This window comes from Priapulus caudatus, unplaced genomic scaffold, assembly GCF_000485595.1.
Source record: "Priapulus caudatus unplaced genomic scaffold, Priapulus_caudatus-5.0.1 Scaffold140, whole genome shotgun sequence".
In the NCBI taxonomy this organism is placed as follows: domain Eukaryota; kingdom Metazoa; phylum Priapulida; class Priapulimorpha; order Priapulimorphida; family Priapulidae; genus Priapulus; species Priapulus caudatus.
The window spans coordinates 280,939-301,985 of NW_014577201.1; the positions used below are offsets into that span (position 1 = coordinate 280,939).

Genomic DNA, 21,047 nt, shown 5'->3' on the forward strand with positions numbered 1-21,047 from the left:
TCACGAGCCTCTAACATCTATGATACGTCGTCAAATTGCCAGCGTTTATTGATTTTTAACTAGATGCAGAAAAACTCAATCTTAGTTCCACGGAGGAATTTTGGTGGAGCGATACGGATAGTCCCAGTTAGTCGGTGTTCTTGACGTTATGAGGTGTGTGGGTGAAAAGGAAGAGAAGTTAGGCAAACAGCAACATTTTGACAAATTGGTACATGAGAGAATCGTCTACGTAGTGGTGGTCAGATTATAAGCCAGAATACAACTACATGCACACAAGGATCTAAGCCACCCCGGACTCAGCTCCCGAAGTACGCCTGTCTCAACGTAGTACCCACACTGTCTAGCGATGATCAGCTTAGGGACACGCCTCGCCGTAGTGATATTCGTCTCAACACAATCGTGTCCTGAAGGTTAGGAAAAGCCAGGGAAGACAAGTTGTTCGACAACGTAGCCGACTTGTCGCGACTTATATTTGTTGAGTGACTGAATAAATGATGCACGCAGCGCTCTTGCTCTACTATCCGATACCATACAATAGATATATGTGATAATAAGACTTAGCGGAAGTCCAGCTATGCATAACGAAACTTACGGTTACGTCCGCATTGAATCGGAAGACGTGTTGCCCTGGTCAATAACTCTGTGGTGTATCCATGGTGGGCTGGGGGTAAAGTCTAGGCCCGTTGCGGTGGTTTGCGCAACGGAGCAGGGTAGTGTCTGAAGGCTAAAACTGAAAACAGCGCGAGGGGGGAGTGGGGGTAGGGTATGGACCGGGCGGACGCGTCGGCTCCCCGCAGAACATTCTTGAAAAAAATGAGGACCGCGAGAGATATGTATTTTGAGTAGCTTTTTGAGTAGCATTTGCCCGACCTTCATTATTGACTCACATGATTCTATTTGTAGTAGAAACAATCTGCGGCTTGCAGCGCGGGCATTGATTAATGTACTGGGGAGGACATTGGTTTATGTCGCTTATATTGATGATTCGCTTATGAAGTTGAATTAGTTGAATTATAAATGACATTATTAGGATTATTAATGAATTATGGTTGGAAATTGATTATGAATTATTGAATTATTGATATGAATTATGTATTGAATAGTGTAGGCGGTTGACCACCGGCTGCGGATGAGAGCGAGAGCAAAACTCTTTCTGGAATTGTAAGAAAGCTGGCAAACGGTTGAACCTGCTGTGCCCCTCTCACCGCCCCCCCGCTATAACATTAATTACCATTCCGCCCAGGGCTTGCGGCGGTTATTTTTTCACCGGCATGTGTGAGCGTTGTTGTGGGTTTGTGCGTTTGTGGGTTTGGTTAACATGCAGTTTCAGTCACTTCCGCTAGGTCGCTGCGTAGACTTAGCAAACACGCAACCACAGGCAAAGGGGCAACCACAGTCCTCCCCCAGGCCTGCACGGGCGTCCACTAATTCCGATCCAATTAAGTTATTTAATAATTAATTAAATTAATTAATTTCACTTAGAAATTAATTTATTAGATTAATAAAAAAGTTCACATTGAGAGAATTCAGCTGCGCTTGCGGAGTCGTGTGCTCTCCGAGGTGCTCTAGTTAACCCATGCCCATCAGGTGCGTTTTGTACAGCTCCGGCACTTATTATTACTTGGCAAGTACATGAATTTGTATATGTGGGCCGTAGCCACCCAATCCACACCCCGATCGAATCCGCCACTGAGGGACATATTTGCATAGATAGAAGTGAGACTCATACAGCTTACTTAAATCTGGTGATGACAAATGTCTTGAATTAATTAACAAGGTGTAGTATTATACCACGTCTATGGTGGCCGAGGCTCCAGCTACAATGTACCTCTGAAATAAGAATAGAAAGCCAAAAAAAAATACTAAATCAAAATCAAAATTCAAATTCAAAACGGAAATTCAAGAAATGAATCAAAGATCAAATCAAAATCAAAATCAAAATCAGAATATCAAAAATCAAAATCAAAACGAAATCAAGAATATGAAATCAAAATCAGAATATCGAAAATCAAAAGAGTCAAAAGTCAAACAAAATCAAAATTCAAATCAAAATCAAAAAATCAAAAATCAAAATCAAGAAAGAAATCAAGAGAAGCGAGAGATGCAAAAGTCAAAATGCAAAATCAAAGACGAATCAAAATCAAAATCAAGAATCAAATTGCGGCAAAATCAAAACGAAATCAAAATCAAGAATCAAAATCAAATCAAACAAAACGCAACAAAAATCAAAATCAAAAATCAAAATCAAAATCAAGCAGAAATCAAAATCAAAACGAATCAAAATCAAAATCAAAGGAATCAAAATCATAAATCAAAATCAAGAATCAAAAGTCAAAATCAAAATCAAACCACTCTCAAAACCGAAACTCACAAATTAAAGTAAAGGAAAATGAGTTTACGCCCACGGCTTGGCCGAGAGCTGCAAGTGAAATCAGTTTTTCGCTTGGCGAGAGGCTGCCAAAGTGAAATCATTTCGCCCGTGGGCGAGAGCTGCCCAAAGTGAAATTTCAGTTTTCTCGCGTGGCCGAGAGCTTGCAATAGTGACTGTACCGTTCCCACCCCGTGTGCGAGCCGCGAGTGAGTAGTCCTCGCTACACTGAAGCTTAGTCGGCGGCCGTATGGAAGTGATTATACGTACGGCGCCTGCGTGGACTAAGCATTCATATGGCTAGGGACCGGGAGAAGGGAGGTGTTGGAGAAGGAGCGAGGGGGGGGCGAGAAGCTGGTGGAGAAGCAGAGGGGAGAGAGGAAAAGGAGAGAAGCGAGGGAAAGGAGAAGGGAAGCTGGTGGAGAGGAGGAGAAGGAGAAGCTGGTGGAAGAGGGAGGAGCGGGAGAAGCTGGTGGAGAGCGCAGGAGGGGCAGAAGCTGGGGAGAAGGGACCGGCCAGGGGGGGGGGGGGGGGGGAAGGAGGGGAGAAGCTGCCCTGCGAGAAGGAGGAAAGGGAGAAGGCGAGGGAGAAGGGCGCTGGTGGAAGAGAAGGGGAAAGGACTGCGATGGAGGAGGAGCGGCGGAGAAGGGAGCGCCGCGACACCAAGACCCCACGGACCGCTCCCGCCGTGAGAGAGGAGGGACACAGGGAAATGTTGTGGGAGGGGAAAAAAGCTGTGTGGAGAAGGAGGAAGGGAGAAGCGAAGAAGGTGGTAGAGAAGGAGGAGGGAGAAGCTGGTGAGAGAGGGAGGGGGAGAGAAGCTGGTGGAGAAAGGCAGGAAGGGAGAAAGGCAGGGGCGAGAATCGGAGGCTGGGTGGACGAGGGAGGGGCGAGAAGGGAGGAAGGGGGATAAGGAGGGGAGAAGGCGATGCGGTGGAGGAGAACCGGGAAGAACGGAGTAAGGTTGTGGAGGAAAGTGCGGAAAAAGTGGTGGAGGAAGAGGAAGGGAGAAGGCAGGGCGAGAATCGAGCTGTGGAGGAGGAGGCGGAATGAAGGAGAAGGGCGGGATGGGGGGATAGAGAGGGGGAGAAGAGCTGCTGTGAGGAGCGAGGGAATAACGAGAGAATGTTGTGAAGCGAAGGGAAAAAGCTGGTGTGAGAAGAGGAAGGGGAGAAGAAGATAGGTGCGCGCTAAACGAAGAAGCGAGGAGACAGCTGGTGGAGAAGAGAGGGAGCAAGCTGATAGAGGACCGGGGGGGGGGAGCAATGGACTGTGGAGGCAAGGAGAAGATGGAAAAGGAGGGCGGAGAGAGCTGGGAGAGGCAGCCGGAAGAAGGCAGAAGCTGTGGAAAGGAGGAATGGGTAAGCTGGGTCGTAGCTTCTCCTGCCCATCAGACTTCTCCTCCTCTCCACAGCTTCTCCCTTCTCCCCCTCCCTCCTTTCTCTACCAGCTTCTCCCCCTCCTTCGCCCCTTCCTCCTCCACCAGTTCTCCCTGTCGCCCCTGCCTCCGTGCCGACCAAAGCTTCCTTTTTCCCGCCCTCCTTCGTCCCCTTCCTCTTCTCCACCAGCGTCTCCCCCTCCTATCGTGCCAGCAGCTTCTCCCCTCCTGCCTTTCTCCGACGCAGCTTGCTCGCGCCTCCCTCGCTTGCTCCACGTGCAGCTTCTCCCTTCTCCCCGTCCTCCTGCACCAGCTCCCTTGCCTCTCGCGCGGCTCCTTTATCCCTTTACCTCGCTTGCTGCCCGCCTCCTCCTCGCACCAGCCTTCTGCCCCGTCCTGTCTTCCATCACCTTGCTCTATTCTCCCCGCTCCCCTCCTTCTCCACCAGCGCTCCCTCCTCCTTCTCCAACACCGCCCTGCTCTCCCGGGACGGGGGTCCCCTAGCCAATATTAATCTTATCGCACAAGGCCGGGCCGGTTGCGCTGATAATTTTGATTTTGATTTTGATTTGGATTTTGATTTCTATTCTTATTAGTTGATCTGGATTAGAATTGATTGTTGAGTTTATTGTGATTTTGATTTGATGCGGATGTTGATTTCGTTGTTGATTTGATTTGTGATGTTAATATTTTTGTTTGGCGCTCTTTGATTTATTTCAGAGGGGTAAAAGTTAGTTGCAGCCCTGCGGCCACCATACACGTCCGTTGTCTGAGCTTTATCAAAATATGTTTGCGTATGTGTGTGTTGTGGTGGTGTGGTGTGATGTGGTGTGTTTCGTGTGTGTATGTGTCTGTTGGGGCGCGTTCACGCACACCACGCGTAAGCCGAATAGTAGTTGTATGCCTTCATTTAATTTTTTAACATTTTGTTTGAAAATGACGGTGTGCCAGTAGGGGCGTGCCTTTTTTGCCACTAATGCGCAGGCTACGCGGCTGCGATATTGGCGCAGATTGGTGTAACGAGTCACGGGAGGGGCGTGCGTATAAGTAAAGCGTGGGACTAGCGGATGACTTAAAGACGTGATTAATTGCTGAACTTAGTCGAGGAGCACGAGAGTTGGTGCGGATGGTTTACAGACGTGAAAGCAGTCGTGCATTAGGGGTGTATGGCTGCCTGCCGTGCTGATGTGAGGAAGTGGCACGATGGCGGGAGCCGAGTGAAACCTGTGGCCCTGGCTCCTATGGCTCGTTGTCACCCTGGTGTTTATTAAGCTGAACCATTTCGGCCAAGGAATAAGGCGATTCTTGCTGTGCGTCGCCGTTTCTGACATAATTGGAAATGCGTTTATATTGCCTCTACTAATCAGTGACACCCGGTTTCTCGTTTGTCAAACAGAACCTGGAGAAATCCACTGTCCGAAAATATCAACCCCGCATGGGTGTAACTGTCGCGGGTTTATTTGTAGCTGAGTAGGCCTTGAGGGATATGCAGGGTTTTTTAATACTGCACGCGGAGTTGAAAACACTGCTTGTCGTGCGTACAAGTGATTCCCTCAGATACAAACAACTTTAAGATGGAAGATGTCCACCTGGCAATTCACAACGACATAACAGATCAGCGCATGCCTGAGCTCCTGACTCGACTGGGTCCGGGGTCGATTGGATCACGACAGCGAGAACTAACGAGAGAACCGTGATTATTAGGCGCGTTCACACGGAGCGTTTTGGCGCCGTGAGGCCGTAACTTAGGCCCCGCCGCCAGCTGTTTGCTCGGAGCAGCGTTCACGACGCGACGTTGTTTGGTGTCCGAGACTAATGTAGCGCCCGTGGCCAATTTTGTGGCCAGTCGAAGAACAGTCGGACCAAGCGCGAGTCAGATTGTGTACACCAGCTAGGTTTTCGGGCGGAGGGTAGGAGCGGGTAAATCGGTTGATGCGGCGCCCGTAAGATGCGCGAGTGGGTCGAATCGTAGTACTTCACGGAAATAAAGTCAAAGGATCAGTATGAAATTTCGAAAGACAATTCATCAGACGCACGGTTTTCCAAGATTAAATTGAACTCGGAACGTTATGTAAAAACAAGCTCTGATCGTAAACAACGCCATCTCGCCGACATACTGCCAAAGTATCTGTAAGGATATCTTGGCAAATAAAATTATGAATTTGAATTTTGAATATGGACAAGGACGAGTATGTTCACTTGCGTGACGTGTGGAACGCTCCGACTCGAACCGGCCCGAGCCAAATCTTAGCCATTTGGCGTCGGAGGTCCAAACGCAGGGACCGTAGTGAACGCGGACTCTATATCAGCAGTTGGTCTTTGGCTGGTGGTGTGCATATGGGGGCGCGCGCGGGGGGTACACGGGATCAGTGGGGTTGCGCGAGCTGTGGTCCACTGTGAGTTGAGTCATTGTAGGAGGTAGCACCGTAGACAGCTCTAATCAGGCAAAGGTATTATGGAGTGAGCCGGAACGTTTTCGAATTTATTCAATCGAGCGAACGTAGAGAGCCGATGGCATGACACCTGAGGACAGTTAATCAGCCACAATTAGTGTTTGAGGCTAAGTGTTGCCAGACAATGGCGCTACACTACATCGAGTCTCAGTCCGAGCTATAGCATGTGTACTGGTGCATAGAGAACGATCATTATGTGAGCGAGGTGAAACAGGACAGTAGCGAGCCGGCTTCCATGAGGGGTAGCAGGCGTGAATAATGCAGTGGCGAACGAGGATTATCTTAATCAAAATGACGTCTGTCGATCTCGTTACTTCGCTTACAGCAACAGTACACGTTTATCTCATGGTGTATTAATAATCTACAGATCCGGATGCTTCTATTGCTCCGCCGTGCGAGAAGGACTTTTAGGCCAGCCTCTATGATGGCGAAGTTTCTACAAAGTTTGTCTGAGACTACATTTCGATCAGCAACAAAAATGGGGGCCGTGGCGGGGGGCCGCACCCCGGGGGCGACACAGTGGTCTGACGGGTCACAGCTGTGAATGGCCACAAGTTAGCACAACCTGAAGAGCCAGGAATGTCTTGACTTTCTAATGCTTTCGTAGGGACGTCCACGGAGTCATCTCTAACTTGCTGTGCATAATGCAAGATTAATTGGCAGATCCAGAGGGACTGGATACTAGCAGAACTATGGGCCGAAAGGGAGGGTGCATGGTGGTGTTTATCCGAATGCCTGCGGCGATGCGTTGCGGGGCGCGAGTTGCCGCGGCCGAAGGCGCCCACGCGCTGAGGCCGGCGCAAAATTCGCCTCACGGACAGTATGCCAGCGGCTGGCCAGCTACGGGATGCGCGGTTGCGCCGGAATGTCAGTAGGCGGCCGCGCACGAATCCATAGCCTGCCAGCGAACAGTCCGCAATTTTAGTGGGGGACACAGAGGGCCGCAAGACATGTTCGCGAACGGGGTGGAGAGCAGTGTTCACTGTTTATAAGAAAACTGTAAGGCCGAGTAATGTGCTTCGTAACCGAGCGTGGCGGGGTGGTCCGGACGGCGACGGGACGGGGTCAGCAGGCAATCGAATGACTGTAGAAGAATTCTGACGAGTTCGCACGGGAGCTATGGGAAATGCCGTGCGAGGAGAATCGAGGAAACAGGTCCTTACCGCCTCTTTCGTGAGCGCTGCGATTGTTGCGCGGGGCCCAACAGCTGGGAACTGTTTTTTGCGAAGACGTGTGGCAATGCGAGGCTCGTAGGAGTGCAAAGCAGGGGCGCGCCTGCCTGCCGCCTATGAGCAGTAAGACTGGCACTCGCTCCCACCTCTCGGGCTTAGCTTAGTCAGCTGCGGAGGGCTAATCGAGGGTGGGCCGCACCGGAGTCCTAATTCTATATAGCCTGTTGCACCATCGCCAACCGTTGCTCGGAAACGAGAGGTAGGCCTATTACTAGGAAGACCAGTTAGATGTGTGTGTGTGTGTGTGTGTGTGTGTGTGTTTGTGTGTGTATGTGTCTGTTGGTGCCGTTCACGCACACACGCTAGCGCAATATATTGTATGCTTCATTTAATTTTTTAACCATTTTTTTAAAATGACGTGCAGGTACGTGCCTTTTTGCCTAAAGGCAGCTACGCGCTTGATATCTGCATATTTGTAACAGTCAGGGTGGTATAAGTAAAGCTAGACTAGGGATGGAATTAAGACGTATAAGTGTGAACTTATCGAATGCACAGAGTTGGTGCATGGGTTTACCAACGTGAAGCATCGTGCATTGGGTGTACTGCTGCCGTCATTTGAAATTCACATGGCGTGACAGTGAAACCTGGCCTGCTCCTTGGCTCTTGTCACCTGCTGTTTATTTAAGTGAAACCATTTTCGCAGGAATAAGGCGATTTTTGCTGGTGGTCTCCGTTTCTGACATAAGGAAATGGGTTTATATTGCTCTATAATCCAGTGACACCCGGTTTCTCCTTGTTTTTCTAACAAACCATGTGGAAATCACTGTGAAAATATCAACCCCGCATGTGTAACTGTCGCGTTTATTTGTAGCTGATACCTATGGATATGCGAGTTTTTTAATACCACCGGATTGAAAACACTTGTCTGTAAATATCTCAAAAAAACTTTAAATGGAATGTGCCACCTGGCATTCACAACATAACAGATAGCGCCACCTACTGACCGACTTCGGGTCGATTGGATCACACAGGAGAACTAAGAGAACCGTGATTATAGGCGCGTTCACACGGACGTTTTTGGCCCGAGCCTAATTAGGCCCGCGCCAGATTTGGCTCGAGCCGAGCGTTCACACGGACGTTTTTTGACCCGAGCCTAATTAGGCCCGCGCCAGATTTGGCTCGAGCCGAGCGTTCACACGGACGTTTTTGGTCCGAGACTAATTAGGCCCGTGCCAGATTTGGTCCCATCGAAAACGTCGGACCAGGCCCGAGTCAAATTTTAGCACCAGCTTTCGGCGAGTGGTAGAGCGGTAGAATCGGTTGAGCGGTAGATGCCGCGAGTGTCGAACGTATACTTCCACGAAATAAAGTCCAAAACAGTATGAAAATTCGAAAAATTTCATCAGGACGCACGTTTTCAAGATTGATAATTAAACTCGGAACGTATGTAAACACTCTGAATCGTAAACAACGCCATCTCGCGACATACTGCCAAAGTATCTGTAAGATATTTGTGCAATAAAATTTATTTGAATTTGAATTTGAATATGACAGACAGTATTCACTTGCGTACGTGTGAACGCTCCGACTCAAACCGGCCCGAGCCAAATCTAGCCCATTTGGCTCGAGCCAAACCATGACCGTGTGAACGCGACTTATATCAGCATTGTCTGCTGTATGGCGGTACACTGATATGTCGCACTGTTTCCACTGTGATTGATCATTTAGATAGCACTTAGATCTAATCAGGTCAAAGACTAGTTGACCTAACGTTTTTCGAATTTATTCAATCAGGAACGTAAACCGATCATACACCGAACATATATCAGCACAATTAGTTTAGCAAGTTTGCAGACAATGTCCTACACTAGATGTCAGCACTATACAGTTACTTGCATAGAAACATCATTATGGTGGTGAACAGACAGTAGAGGGCGTCCATAGGTAGCAGGCCTGAATAAGCATCGAACAGATATTAATTAAAAATACTCGCACTGTTACTTCGCTTACACAACATACACTTTATTCATGTTAAATAACTACAGATTCATGCTCTATGCTCCGCTCAAAACTTTTGCCAGCTCTATGATGCGAATTTCTGCAAAGTTGTCTGAACACATTTCAAACACAAAAATGACCAACCAATCGCTGTGCATGGCTACGCTGGGCTAGGCTACGCCACCTGACGGAATGTCACGAATACACAACAAGACCAATTTTACTTCTAATGCTTTCTAGACGTCCACGAGGCATCTAACTTGCGTGCATAATGCAAATTATTGCAATCTAGTGCCGAATTTCAGCGAAAAAAATGTCAAAAAAAGGCATTTTCTAGAGACGAAATAGTGCCTACTGTTGTACACCTCCTTATTAGCTCTTGATTAGGTATTGTTAGCTCTTGCTATGTACGTACGTATACGTGTGCGTGTACATAATACCTGGAGTTAATGAGACAAATTTGTCAATTTGTCTCATTAACTTCTGATAATACGATTATATATGATATCTGTGGTTACCTCACGTGAGAGTGTATTCTAAGGTTGCTGTGACGTATTAAGCGCTATTATATTTGTTCATGTTAGCTCTCCATCTGGAAAGTGGTGGGGCAAGTATTGTTCAAAATATCTCAATTTTTTTAATTTTCAAATTTCAATTATCTCTTATTTTATAAATATTTTTGGAATATGAAAGAATGAGAATTGAAAAAAAACACGATTAGCCGCATGTCACAGTGGCGTACATAGCATCACATTTACGTTAACTATTTAATTGTCAGATAGGTAAAGAAGTACGCCGATTAACCTAATTAACTCTATCTACTGTTGAAATAACAATAATTGTAAACTTGCGTAAAATAAAAATGTAATTGTCGTGATTAACGTTTAAATTCAATCATTTCAAACGGTTTCTTTTCTTGATAAACGATATTACTCAAAACGTTTACATCGCGGCCACTTACCGCTATTGCATACATTTAAAGCCACATCTAGATAAGAAAAATAATAACAGTAATAACCCATAACTGTTGCTTTGTAATTTACATCGTACCTAGATCATTACAATTATTATATGTACTATGTTACATGTTACCTTATTACATGTTATTACACCTGTACACAATTAACACCTGTATTTGTAATATCGTAGCAACGGACACCGTGTTATCAAGTAGTTGCGTCTAGTGCGACCAATGACTTGGTAAAATGACAGTTGGTGAGGAAAACAAGCAAACGATGATTTAGCTCTCAATGAAATATGTCTGTCAACACTAAATACACAATTTATACATCTAAGTAGAGAAATTCACGAACAATGTTGTTGTTGTTTTTTTTTTGGGGGGGGGAGGGGTCTAAAACAAAACTAATCGTCGTGAGGCATGGTAGAGATGAATATGATAAACCGGATCATTTTTCAGTTTAAAGGCGTTTTACGAAACGGTAGTGGTAAAGGTTTGTGCTCTCAGCCGTCGGATATTCGATAAGCTGTCTAGTGACCTGCATCCGATTCCAATATCACACATGAAAGACTATTGTACTGAGGCCCGCTGTATATAGAGTAAAAAGCAACGTGATGCGGTAACACGGAGACGGCGGTTGCCATTAAAGCTCGTATCTGTTCACCTGGATTTTCTGATCCGAGCTAATATGGTCTCTGAAATGGAGCCTACACTGACGGCATATCACGCGGGCTCGGCAGTCATGTGTAGTGATGACGTGCCCCCATTACGTATCTGCGGCGAGGGCATTTCCTCGGCAACATTATGAAAACTATCTCATTCTGAGCCGGAAAACAACATCCATCATGTTATACTGCAACATTCGCGATAATAATATATATATATATATAAACAAAGTCAAGGTATAGAATAAGGGTGTTTAAAGTTGAATTGACGAGCTTTCGAGATTACATCTCAAAATTGTTGAATCATTCATTTTTGATTATCCATAACGCATTGTATTTGTTTTTGATTATTTGATTCTATTCCAATGTCTGCTGACTTGATGAAGAGATGTAATCTCGTAAGCTCGTCAATTAAACTTTAAACACTCTTATTCTATACATTGACTTTGTTTTTATCTACACGGGTGTTCGTGTGTGACTTTACTTCTCTCTCTCTATATATATATATATATATATATATATATATATATATATATATATTGTGCGTGGCAACAGTTTGTGTGAATGACATTTTTACGCAAAGACCGCGTACGCGTTAGTCTATTTTTCTGAGTTGTGATTGTGTGTAAGAAAAACGATTATGGAGGCTAGGGCTATTGAATGCTTACTTTCACGTTTGAGTTCACATGTAATACGGAAATAATAATAAGTTCAATAATAATAATAACTAGAAACGAGCAGTTGTCGCCAGCTACATGTATCCCCCGTGATCTAGTATGAATGGAATATCTCTGTAAGAACCTAGAAGGCAGGTAAAGTTAAATAAGTCACAAAGACAAAGGTTTGTTAGACAACTGGTCTGCCTCAGATGTGCAAGTATATGGAATCTGGTTACCCTAGGAGGCCGAAGAGGAAATGTAAGTCGACGGTGAAGATCAAACTAAGGTCAAGGGCAGTGATGGTTTTGGTATGCAACAGAACCTTCTCCCCAAGATGTGTAAGCATACCAAGTTTGGTCGCGCTAGGTCAATTAGGGGCCGAGTTAGAGAGCGAAAGGGAAATATGATCAAGGTCAAGGTAAAGGTGAAATAAAAATCGCAGTGACCTGGTGGGCAGTATTTACCCGATCTCGGATGATCTTCAGTTTTGGCATGAAGGTGCGTTATGGTAAAGCAAAGACGTCAATCGTTTTTGGTGTGGGCGGAGTCATCGTTGCCATGGTAACAACATTTTTGTGGAAATATTATAGAACCTGTAACTTGTGCTGTTTTTACCCGATTGTCATGGAATTTGGCACACAGGGCTATATTCCTATACATATATAATTGATGTTAATATAAATTTAAATATAAATTTTAATACAAATGTAAATTTCATGACAATCGGGTAAAAAGTGCAGAAGTTACAGGTTCTAGAAAATGTCGACAAAAAATGTTGTTACCATGACAACGATGACTCCGCTCACACCAAAAACGATTGGCGTCTTTGCTTTATGATAATGCACCTTCATGCGAAATTTGAAGATGATCCGAGAAGAACTGCAGCCGGTAGAGCGTTCACAAGGAAATCTCTGCAGCGGCGGCGGCGGCGGCGGCGGCGGCGGCGTCGGCGGCGGCGGCGCGACGATGCCAAACCCATAGTATCCCCACGAACTTCGTTCGGGGGATACAATAAGTAATAAGAAGGATGAATTAGAATGGTAAGAACAAAGCTCTTTGTTCTTAGGGGACGCACGTGGGTCGAGGGGTCAAGGGGGCGTGGCTAACGACCCTGGCCAGCCAATAGGAGAGCGCCTGCATTAACACGCTTGACTAGCCGTCACTCGAGAGGCGTCGACCAATGGGAGCGCGTTGGCTAAGACAATGACGACGGCGTCACTATTTAAAGTGCATTCCATGAAATTACCACGGCTACTAGTTTGCAATCGAGTCGAGACACGTCTACCTATCTGTACCGTTGCTGTACCAGCTACCTACTTCACCGCTTTATATGTAAGTGTATGTTGTGTCGCGTACCTTTCTGTTCACTAGATGCCTAGTACAAGCGGCGTCCACGTTACCGTAATATGTGCAGTAAAGATGTTTGTGCTTTAAACACGTAGGCCTAACTTCATTGTTGAGTAATTTATGTATGATGTAAGCAGCGGTATCTCTAATAACATACGCAGAACCCTAACGATCAAAGGTAACGAACGAGTAGAAGAAACACAGTATTACACACATTAATTGGGTTACGCTTAATAAATCATAGTTATTAATACTCGCATGTGTACTTCTACCTGTCCTATTTTGGTGTGTCAGTCATACGCCCCTACTATTATATATTTTTGATTTTATTCATAACAAAACAACTATTGCCTAACCATGAGAGCAACGTGAAATGTTGTGTTCGGAGAAATTAAATATTTTTCGAGACCGGCGGTTATGGAGCCTTTCAAGGAACATGAGTGAAAAAATATACCAACAAGTTAAGAAATATATCGGCAGCCAGGACGCAATAAATTTGTATAGAATATAGAGATGCGCATCCCGGTTTTTTTAATTTGATCTGATACCTGTATCATTTAGTGTCGCGGTCAGAGTAAAATCAGGAAACTGTGAACTTAACTTTCGATGATTTGAAAGACGTGTCTTTTTTGAAGCCCCACTTATATAAGGTTTCTTCACCGATGCACCAGCAGCCGATAGCAGCGCTGTAAACTAATTTTGTAACAGTTGGGAATTCGATCTTGAAATATTTATGATATTTTATAACTATCTTAATGCCATTAGCTAGAACGTAATTACGCGGATGTAATGTAATGTAAAGCATGCAGCACACTTCACCATTTTCGTTGCTCGTACAGGCAATTTTCGTGGTCGGCAATTTGTGTGGCCTTTGCCGCTTCACAGCACACGTCACTACTAGTGACGTGTGCTGTTTACGGCAATTTTTGTTGCCAGATGTTGTAGCTTTAACCCATTCATATACAGTTATCAAATAAAGGAAATATATAAATTTTATCAACATTTCTGTTACTTAGGCCTAGGGGCCTATATTTGTATTTTTGTATATTTGTATATTTGTATATTTGTATATTTGTATAATATATAAATTTTATCAACATTTCTGTTACTTAGGCCTAGGGGCCCTATATTTGTATATTTGTATTTTTGTATGTTTGTATATTTGTATATTTGTATATTTGTATATTTGTAATATATAATTTTTATCAACATTTCTGTTACTTAGGCCTAGGGGCCCTATATTTGTATATTTGTATTTTTGTATGTTTGTATATTTGTATATTTGTATTTGGCTCATTTTGAAATCATGTGACGGCAGCGCTAATTTTAATTGGTCTGAGAGTGATTTTGTTGCCGATTGCCGTAGTGGCTTGGCGCACACTTCACCACAAGTTGCCACCACGAGCAATTTTCGTGGTGAGAAATCAAACCGGTTTGATTCTCGGCAACTCGTGGTCACCACTAAATTTTTGTGGTGAGTGGTCGTTGCCGGCCCCCGCACACTTGGCCATTTTTATGGCGACCACGAAAATTGCCTGTGCGAGCAACGAAAATGGTGAAGTGTGCTGCCAGCTTAAGATAAGACAAGAAAATATATAGTATAATATGATATGGTGTCAGCCCTCGAGCGAACGCGAACTTGTTTTTGATGATAATCGAAAATTGAGTAACGCAGAAATGGGAGCGGAGTCTGAAAAAATTCGCAAATGCAGAATATGATTGAAATTTGTTCCAAATGAAATCATTCCACACTACTATAAAATGCCTAAAAATAGGGCACATATATACTGTTTACTGCCATTGTAAAAAAAGCGATTGCAGTTTTTCCTCGTATAGGACTGCCAGGCAGCACAACTCCGCACAGTATACATATACAACGCGGATTGACCATGCGGTATAAAACGGAATGTCGATCAACCAAATGGTAGACAATCGACTCTTAATTGCATAGTATACGCATGAAAACGCAAAATTCACCACAGTTCGTATAATTTCTAAGCTAAGCAGAAACGCAGGCATATGACATGGCTAAGCCGGACAGAGTTGTAGCTTCAACGAGTTACATTTGCTAAATAGAAGCACTGTATAGTACTGCATATATACAAGTATAGAACCAATGTAGTAAAAGCGAAAGGCGAAGAGAGTACGCTAAAGAAACGACTGTTAAGAAATCTATAAACACGGAGATATATAATGTTACGGCAGGAAGGAGAGACATAAAGATGGGTGAGAGGAAACAGTGGGTGACACTGGAAATGGTGAGACAGAGAATAGGACGACAACAATGTTATAGAAGACAACGAGGCGGAGACAGGTGACGTATGTACGAGTTTGTTTCTAACTAGTCTTTAGAGTCGTTTGCCAGTTGTTATTCTTCAACATCTATTGTTGAGAAGTTTCTATAGTTTGTATACATGTATCGAAATATATATTTGTATATATGTTTAATACTATTGTATAGAAGTAAACTCTTCTCATAATTCTTCTTCTGCTGCTGTTGTTGTTGCTGCCGTTGCCGTTGCTGCTTCTGCGGCTGCTGCAGCCGCCGTTATTGCTGCTGCCGCCCCGCCGCCTCAGTTGCTATTGCTGCTGCTGTTGCTGCTGCTGCTGCTGCTGCTGCTGCTGCTGCTGCTGCTGCTGCTGCTACTCCTGCCGCAGCTGCTTCTCCAGTTGTTGTTGCTGCTGCTAATGTTGTTATTCATGACGCAGCTTTTTCTACTGCTGCTACTGCTGTCGCAGCTGCCGCAGAGCGGCTGCTGTTGCTGCTGCTGCCACCACTGCTGCTGCTGTTGTTGCTGATGCTGTTGCTACTACTAGTACTACTGTCTAGCGGCGTTGCTCCGTCCTTCGTTCCCAAACGAGATTGCTTTCGATGACTATTACAAACATATTACAGAGACTCATTTACAGACTCATTTATTGTGACCATCACTTAATCGCTAATCATGCGAACACGAAATCTCATTATTATTACGCGGGACCCGTCCGGTCAATCGGTTTGCCTTGCCAACCGAGAGATTCGCTGTTATCAATGCGTTCGGTACAGCTCAGACAAATAATTGATCAGACTGTGTAGGTAATTACAGAGGTTATAATAGGGCGCCGACCCTCGACAACGAACATTACATATTGATGCAGCACAGTTATATATATATATAGAGAGAGAAACAGATGTATAGAATATTTATCACAATATCCGGCGATTATAATTTATATAGAAATAAAGGTTATAGCGCTTTCATCTTTTCGAATCTTCAGTGCTTAATGTTTACATAACTACCACTATGACGTGTATGCCGTCATAGTTATAAAGGGAGGTAATGTTATAACGTTATTAAATATAATAGCCTGTTCAGTTCGGGTTCAAATAACCTGATGAAGTATATTGTTCTTTCGATTTCTTAGTTGCGGGGTCACCTTCGGGTCGACTTTCGTAATACTTGATTCTGTTACATCCGATACCTCGGTCCTCCTGTTGGGTTGCCTCGATCAGCCTAAAAAATAGTTTCTTGATCGTTGTCCAACATACGTGGTAGCGTCTCTTATTATTATGTATATGTTATACTGGGTTGCTTCTGCTCTTTACAAATTTGCGATTTCCAGGTCTTTGGCCGTTCTTTGTGTGTATTGATATGTCCTGTTACGAGGTTTCTCGCTGAATGTTTTCCTTAAAAAAAAATATATATCGTTAATATCAGCTTTATAGCTGATGTCGCCTGCAATATTGTGGTCGCTTGAGAGGTTTCCATTCTTGCTATTTGATCGCAGGCTAGTCAACTGTTATGCTAGCCGTCGGTACATAACCTTTATAGGTCTATTAGTGGCGTTCTCTTCCCGGCTCCTATCAGCTTATTATCATCGCAGTTGCACGGCGTGAGTTCTTTTACCATCAATGAACTGCAGAGAAGATAAAGGTCTATCCGAACCGTCTCAAAGCTAAACTCGACAGGCGTGAAGTCAACTAAGCATGTTTTTTAATCAGACGTGTGATATGTGCGTTGGATGAATTGTAGACAACACCGTAACATAGCAATATGATTATGCTGGATCCACATTTTATGGTTCACAATCGCACGCTGGTTTGTGCGGATTAGTTTCACTATAAAAGCAGTCGAGGTAAAATGCAATTTTCGAAATATTTTTCTGTATGACTAATATTACTTTGATGCGCCAGACATCGCAGCGATGAAATCTTTTGAAGGAGATTTGTTGCAGCCAAATCTTGCTCTATGCAGCGCGGCTGTTCATATTAGCTCGGCTTGCAACGATATTCTATTAATTTTATTTGCTATGTATTATACGGGTCAGAACTATTCGCGGTAACACGAGGTGCCAATGTATCTACGGTTGTCGTGCTACCTTATTACCATTATACCGTATTGTGCGGGTGAAACTGAACTGATACAAGCTATAACAGTTGTTAATTAATAGGATTCTTAACTATAGGTGGTCGGCGTCACGCGTCTGTTGTCCGTATGCCTTTATCTATTAGACATTAACTGTTATTTTTAACAGGTAAGGCTGTTAGGCGTGGTCAGCATCACGGGGGCTTTAGCAGTCGCAAACCAGTGTTCATGATTTTTAGCGGGAGAAAGCGGTTAGGTTCGTGTTGATTGCAGTGGTGGTTAGAGTCGGTTGTAGGGTTAGGGTTAGGATTAAAGTTAGAGTTAGGATTAGGGTTAGGGTTAAGGTTAGGGTGAGGGTTAGAGTTAGCGTTAGAGTTGTAGAAAAGCGCAGGCTTCTTCAGATATTATTTACATTTATAATTTCCCATGATTCTATATGAGCTAGCGTGCGGCGTCGCCGTACGGCGTAGGCAACCAATATGAATTACGCCATATCCGCCGGGTGTCACCCGCCACAAGCTACCTGCGTCATTTATTAGTCGAACGCATCTATGATGCTAAACTCAAGCTAGAGACTCGGGTTCTTCCTCCCAACCGAGCAGTCCAGTTTTTCCCGCGCTCGTGATATTTTCTTTGTCTCCTACACCATTCCTTTAATCCTCCTTCCTCCCACCACCTTCACTTCGCCGAGCTACTTCGCGATCAACGTCTTTAAGGTACGAGGTTACTTGTATTCGGTTACGTGTTCGGTCGGTGTTTGTAGACATCTGTTTAGTATCGTAGAGTGTTTGTTTAGGCTGTTAAAGTGCAAACCACCTGTGACGCATATTCTGTGGTGTAATAGAACGCACGGAGAGTAGCTTTTATAATACAGTGTTCATGTTATCCATCGATGTAACCCGACGCTACCCTTAAGGTGACTACCTTACACAGGCTGAGAGGAAGGCGCGGAGCTTTCTTAGAGAGTTAGGGTTAGAGTTAGGGTTAGGGTTAGGGTTAGGGTTAGGGTATAAGGGTTAGGGTTAGGTTAGGCGGTTAACTGTGAGTATCAAGCCATCAGAAATCTATGCTCGGTAGGCGGCTCAGCGTCTGTTGTCCGCCGTATGCCTTCATCTGTTAGACCTTAACTGTTTTTTTTGGCAGGTGAGGCTGTTAGAGGTGGCCAGCATCACCGGGACTTTTGCAATCGCAAGCCAGTATTCATGACTTTTAGCGGGAGAAAGCGTTTATGTTCGTTTTTATTGTCATCGTACATGGCGACGAAGTGGCGGTTAACTGGTAATGTAATCGGTTGCAAGCCAGGACGCAAGCTATAAGGGGGTTAATGGTTATAGTTTAATTTTAAATAAGTAGATTTTTAACATCTATCTTAGAATCAGTGCAGGTGAATTATACCACGTGATACCATATACTACGTGAGCTATGCCAGGTCCGAATGAGCAACTTGAGCGGTTTCTTACCTCACAACGGAGCAATGCACAAGGTAAGTTGTTTTTTATGTTAAACTACATATTGAGCTCCGAATTTAGTCATTATGTGGTAAGGATTAGTCTGTGTGTTTTTATTTGCCTGTGCGAGTGGGCGTGTTTGTGTGCGTGCGTGCGTGTACGCTTTCGTGTACGTGTGCATGTGCGCGTCTTTCTATATGCCTGTCTGTCTGTCTGTCTGTCTGTCCGCCTGTCTGTCTGTCTGTCTCTCTGTCTGTCTGTGTGTCCGCCTGTTTGTCCGTCCAATTCCCAATTCCTCTCTAATCTGATTTACAAAGAGCCTAGAATAGTATGAAGCGACCTTAATTTTATTTGAGTGATAAACGGCTGGACTGTTAAAGGATTATAACTACATGTGTTAACCCAGCAAACACGGAACATTCTCGTAACATTCGCTGGAGTTTCTAGTTTGGTTACATTAGCCAAAAATATTCTAAGAACATTCCCATATCGTTATGCATTCATTGGTTTTACTTGGTGAAAGAGTTATGTTCTTGGAATGTTTCTCGTAACATTCACTGGAGGTTCTAGTTTAATTACATTAGTCAAAAATATTCTAAGAACATTCCCATATCGTTATGCATTCATTGGTTTTACTTGGTGAGATAGTTATGTTCTTGGAATGTTCGGAAAACGTTAACCGTCCTCGGGTGCGTTCGAAACTCCTAATTGCCGTTTTTTGTTATGTTGCAAACTATAGCACAGGTATCAAATGTATTTTTGTTCGCAGTGGCTACGGGGACGGTAGCCGTATCTTAATGTCTCGAGGCTACGGGTACGGTAGTCCATTTGCGCATGCATTGCTTTCCCACAAAATGATGTCGTTCACTAGATATTAATTAATTAATTAGCTAGCCTACACTAGTTGTTTGGGATTGATTGTCAGTTCAGAAACAGTTGAGTTCAGTTTGTTATTGAAAGCCAAATGTTATACACCATAGATTAATTTATCTGTTTTTAGACGCCTATATATATACGACTCGAGTCGCTTTATAATTAGTGTTAGGGTTAGGGATAGGGATAGGCATACTGTTTGTACTTGTGTGTGTGGGGGGACTGCCGTACTCGAGACATTAAGATAAGTCTGCAGCGCATACGTAGTGTGGCTGCCGTTAATATGTCATTTTCGGAGGTTGATCAATGTTATGTGAATGCTGGTAAAAACGTTCTCAGAATGTCAGGAAAACTTTCCTAAAAAACGTTATTAGAACGTTACTGAATAATGTTCTGCTAACCTAAAAAAAACATTCCCATAATATTCAAGGAACATAACTTTGTTACACTATCAACTCTTAGATAAAATGTTACATTAATTGTTGAGCGTGTTAACCAACTTTTTGACTAAAAATGAACAGTGTAATTGTAAAGGTTGAGCGCTAATAGTTGATGTCAACGACTCGAGTAAATAGAAGACGTAGATAGGCGATTACCGGTTATGTTAATAAAGTTTTGTTAGCTAGGAGATAGAGATAGAGATTAGTTAATTGTGATGTTAGAAGAGGTTACAATGACCATGTTCACGAACAGCAAAGATTAATCCTTACACGCTCAGAATATCTTTAGGCGTCCATTTCCCCAAATATCGTCCGCACCATGCAGTCAGCAATCCAAACGAATGTTTCATCGTTAGTGATTAAATGGTAATGGCGTGTATGCAACTGAGATGTGATAGATGTGATAGATTTCAGAGTAACCCACGTTAGCGAGCATGCCCTGCGATGCGCGCTCATGGAATTTACACTGTCGTATAGAAGGTGTTGGGGACTGATTCCACCGGCATAATATTTTCGTTAACATTAGACTATAAACAGCTGTCAGGATTTGAAGGTTTGCTTATCGTCTCGCTTTTACTTTAGTCCCGAGTAAGCGTTTTTTTGCCACAATCGCGTTAGTGTGTCTTATGTGGTGACGCGTTGTCGGCAGAGTCCCTTTATAGAGATCTCGAGAATCTTTATATACGGCTCTGGTTGTGGGTGATGCTCCATTAGGAGCGTTCCCAACTTTAATGTCATTAATGTCGTGATATAAAAGAGATATAAAGGGGGGGGGGGTGATCGATATCAATTAGATATCAAGGGGGGGTTTAGATATGAAATAAATATCAAGGGGGGGGGTGATCGATATCAATTAGATATCAAGAGGGGGTTTAGATATGAAATAAATATCAAGGGGGGGGGTGATCGATATCAATTAGATATCAAGAGGGGGTTTAGATA

General features: G+C 44.0%; 1 protein-coding gene across 7 annotated transcripts in view; it reads left to right on the top strand.

Annotated features, from left to right (window-relative positions):
- Window positions 1–12,909: 12,909 nt before the first annotated feature.
- Window positions 12,910–21,047, top strand: part of LOC106806081 (transcription initiation factor TFIID subunit 9B-like) — a 45,687-nt gene continuing 37,549 nt past the window's right edge. The window contains exons 1-3 of one of the 7 annotated variants that reach the window (XM_014807930.1): window positions 12,910–12,983; window positions 15,204–15,317; window positions 18,718–18,827. In XM_014807930.1, the coding sequence (XP_014663416.1) occupies window positions 18,780–18,827 (48 nt within the window). In that variant the 5' untranslated portion in view covers window positions 12,910–12,983; window positions 15,204–15,317; window positions 18,718–18,779. Of the gene's footprint in view, window positions 12,990–15,203; window positions 15,318–15,872; window positions 18,828–21,047 lie in introns of those variants that run through there. The other 6 variants (XM_014807928.1, XM_014807931.1, XM_014807932.1 and 3 more) reach the window with 6 other exon arrangements.